The following is a 1,894-nucleotide window of genomic DNA, read 5'->3' on the forward strand; positions in this document are numbered from 1 at the left end:
TGTGTGTGTGTGTTTGTATATGATGAATCTATGGGAAGGAGAGATAATAGGAAAGAAAAAGGGAAATGAAGAGCTTAAATGGATATGATTGACTATAATATATGCTTAAAAACACTGCTTAAGTGAAATCAATGTACAATGAATATATACCAATAAATAAGGGCAGAAAATTGGCTTTCATAGCTAAAGGCACTTGCCACCAAGGCTTGTATCAGTCCCAAATATACTCCCCTGAACTGACATGGTAAAAGGAAGTAATCAAGTCCCACAAGATTTCCTCTGACCTCTACAAACATGCTATGGCACATGGAGAGAGAGAGAGAGAGAGAGAGAGAGAGAGAGAGAGAGAGAGCCTTATGTATGTAGCTGTTAACAAGAGATTCTGCTCAAAACTAAAAAGTAAAAGAAGGAAATGGACACCACTAAGGGAATGAGGAAGAACACTTAGAACTAGAGAAAACAATAGGCAAACTCTCTTCAAGAGCTTCAAAGCAGAATGGAGCCTGCCAACATCTTCCCTTTAGTCCATGGAGTCCTTTGTTAGATTTCTGACATCCAGGATTATAAAAAGATAAATTTCTTGTGTACAAGCAACAGAATTTGTGATAAATCGTTACAGAAGAAATACAAAGGTAATACCCAGATCTCAGCATTTGACATAAAATATGCCATACCAAAAGACTTAAGTGTCATTGAATTTTTTTTTTCTGAACTCTATACTTTCTAATCAGTGAGTCAGACGTGCTGGCTGTTTGGCAGATGGAGGAAGTATGCAAGTCTGAGGCTGTGGGCTGTGTAAGCAGCTGGAGAGAATCTGAGTGGTTTGTGTTCGAGTGTGAAGCATTGTGAGAGGATAACTCATAATACTGCTCACAGTAATAATCTGCCAGGTCTCTAGCCTGGACACTACTGATGGTGAGAGTGAAATCTGTCCCAGACCCACTGCCTATGAAGCAATCAGGGACCCCTGATTCTTGTGTGGATGCCCAGTAGATCAGCAGTTTGGGAGTCTGCCCTGGCTTCTGCTGGTACCAGGCCAAGTAGTTCTTGTTTGAACTTTTATAAAGACTCTGACTGGACTTGCAGCTAATGGTGACTCTCTGTCCTGCTGACACAGCCAGTGAGGCTGGAGTCTGTGTCATCATGATCTCCCCACAGGCACCTGCAATCAGGAATAGTCAAGGATCACACATACAAACACAGTGTATAATATAAAGAAGTTTAATTGTCATGTAAATGTCCATACTATAGTATTTTGTCAATATATTATTAATAAGAAAGATTATACCATTGGGCAGACTGTAAGTTTCTTATCTACAAAGATGTGAGTCTGAAGGGATTGCAATTCTTAAATTCCTCACCAGATATCCAGAGCAGCAGGGACATGAGAATCTGAGTCTCTGACACTATCTTGCTGCCCCTGCCTGTCTGAAACAGTTTAGTTCTTCTTGTAAAGGCTTTGTTTATAAATTCTGAGTATCTGGGCTGGGCCTGGAGTGGCCGATGCAGAGCAACCAGAAAATGAAGAAACAAATTGCCTGAGCAACTAGGTGTGACTGTATCTGATATAAATTAAGAGCCAAAAATGCCATCACAGAATGTGTGAGTAGTAGCAGGAAATGATCAGCTAACAACTCTCAGTACCAAACTGCTAGACGTTTTGATGGAATGCTTAGTTTAAAATTGAAGGCAATTTGAATCAGGTGAGTTTTGCAGAAACATTAGAAAAGCCATCTCAGATTGACGACCCTTGGTGAACAATGAACCATACTAGAAAATCACAAGGCGCAAATGAAGAGACACATAGGAGGAGTAGAAGATACCATGAACAAAGGAAAGAGAGGAAGGAGTTGAGAGATGGAAGGAGGAATCTAAACCTTCGGAGCCAATTGAT

At 40.4% G+C, this 1,894-nt stretch overlaps 1 gene segment (V, D, J or C); it reads right to left on the minus strand.

Annotated features, from left to right (window-relative positions):
- Positions 1–720: 720 nt before the first annotated feature.
- Positions 721–1,562, minus strand: LOC103737892 (the record flags this gene model as incomplete). The annotated part of the segment is given in 2 exon segments: positions 721–1,162; positions 1,362–1,562. Coding segments are annotated over 2 exon segments (643 nt in total), but the record flags the coding sequence as incomplete, so codon positions are not given.
- Between the last annotated feature and the right edge of the window lie 332 nt (positions 1,563–1,894).

This window comes from Nannospalax galili, unplaced genomic scaffold, assembly GCF_000622305.1.
Source record: "Nannospalax galili isolate Female #2095 unplaced genomic scaffold, S.galili_v1.0 scaffold21919, whole genome shotgun sequence".
In the NCBI taxonomy this organism is placed as follows: domain Eukaryota; kingdom Metazoa; phylum Chordata; class Mammalia; order Rodentia; family Spalacidae; genus Nannospalax; species Nannospalax galili.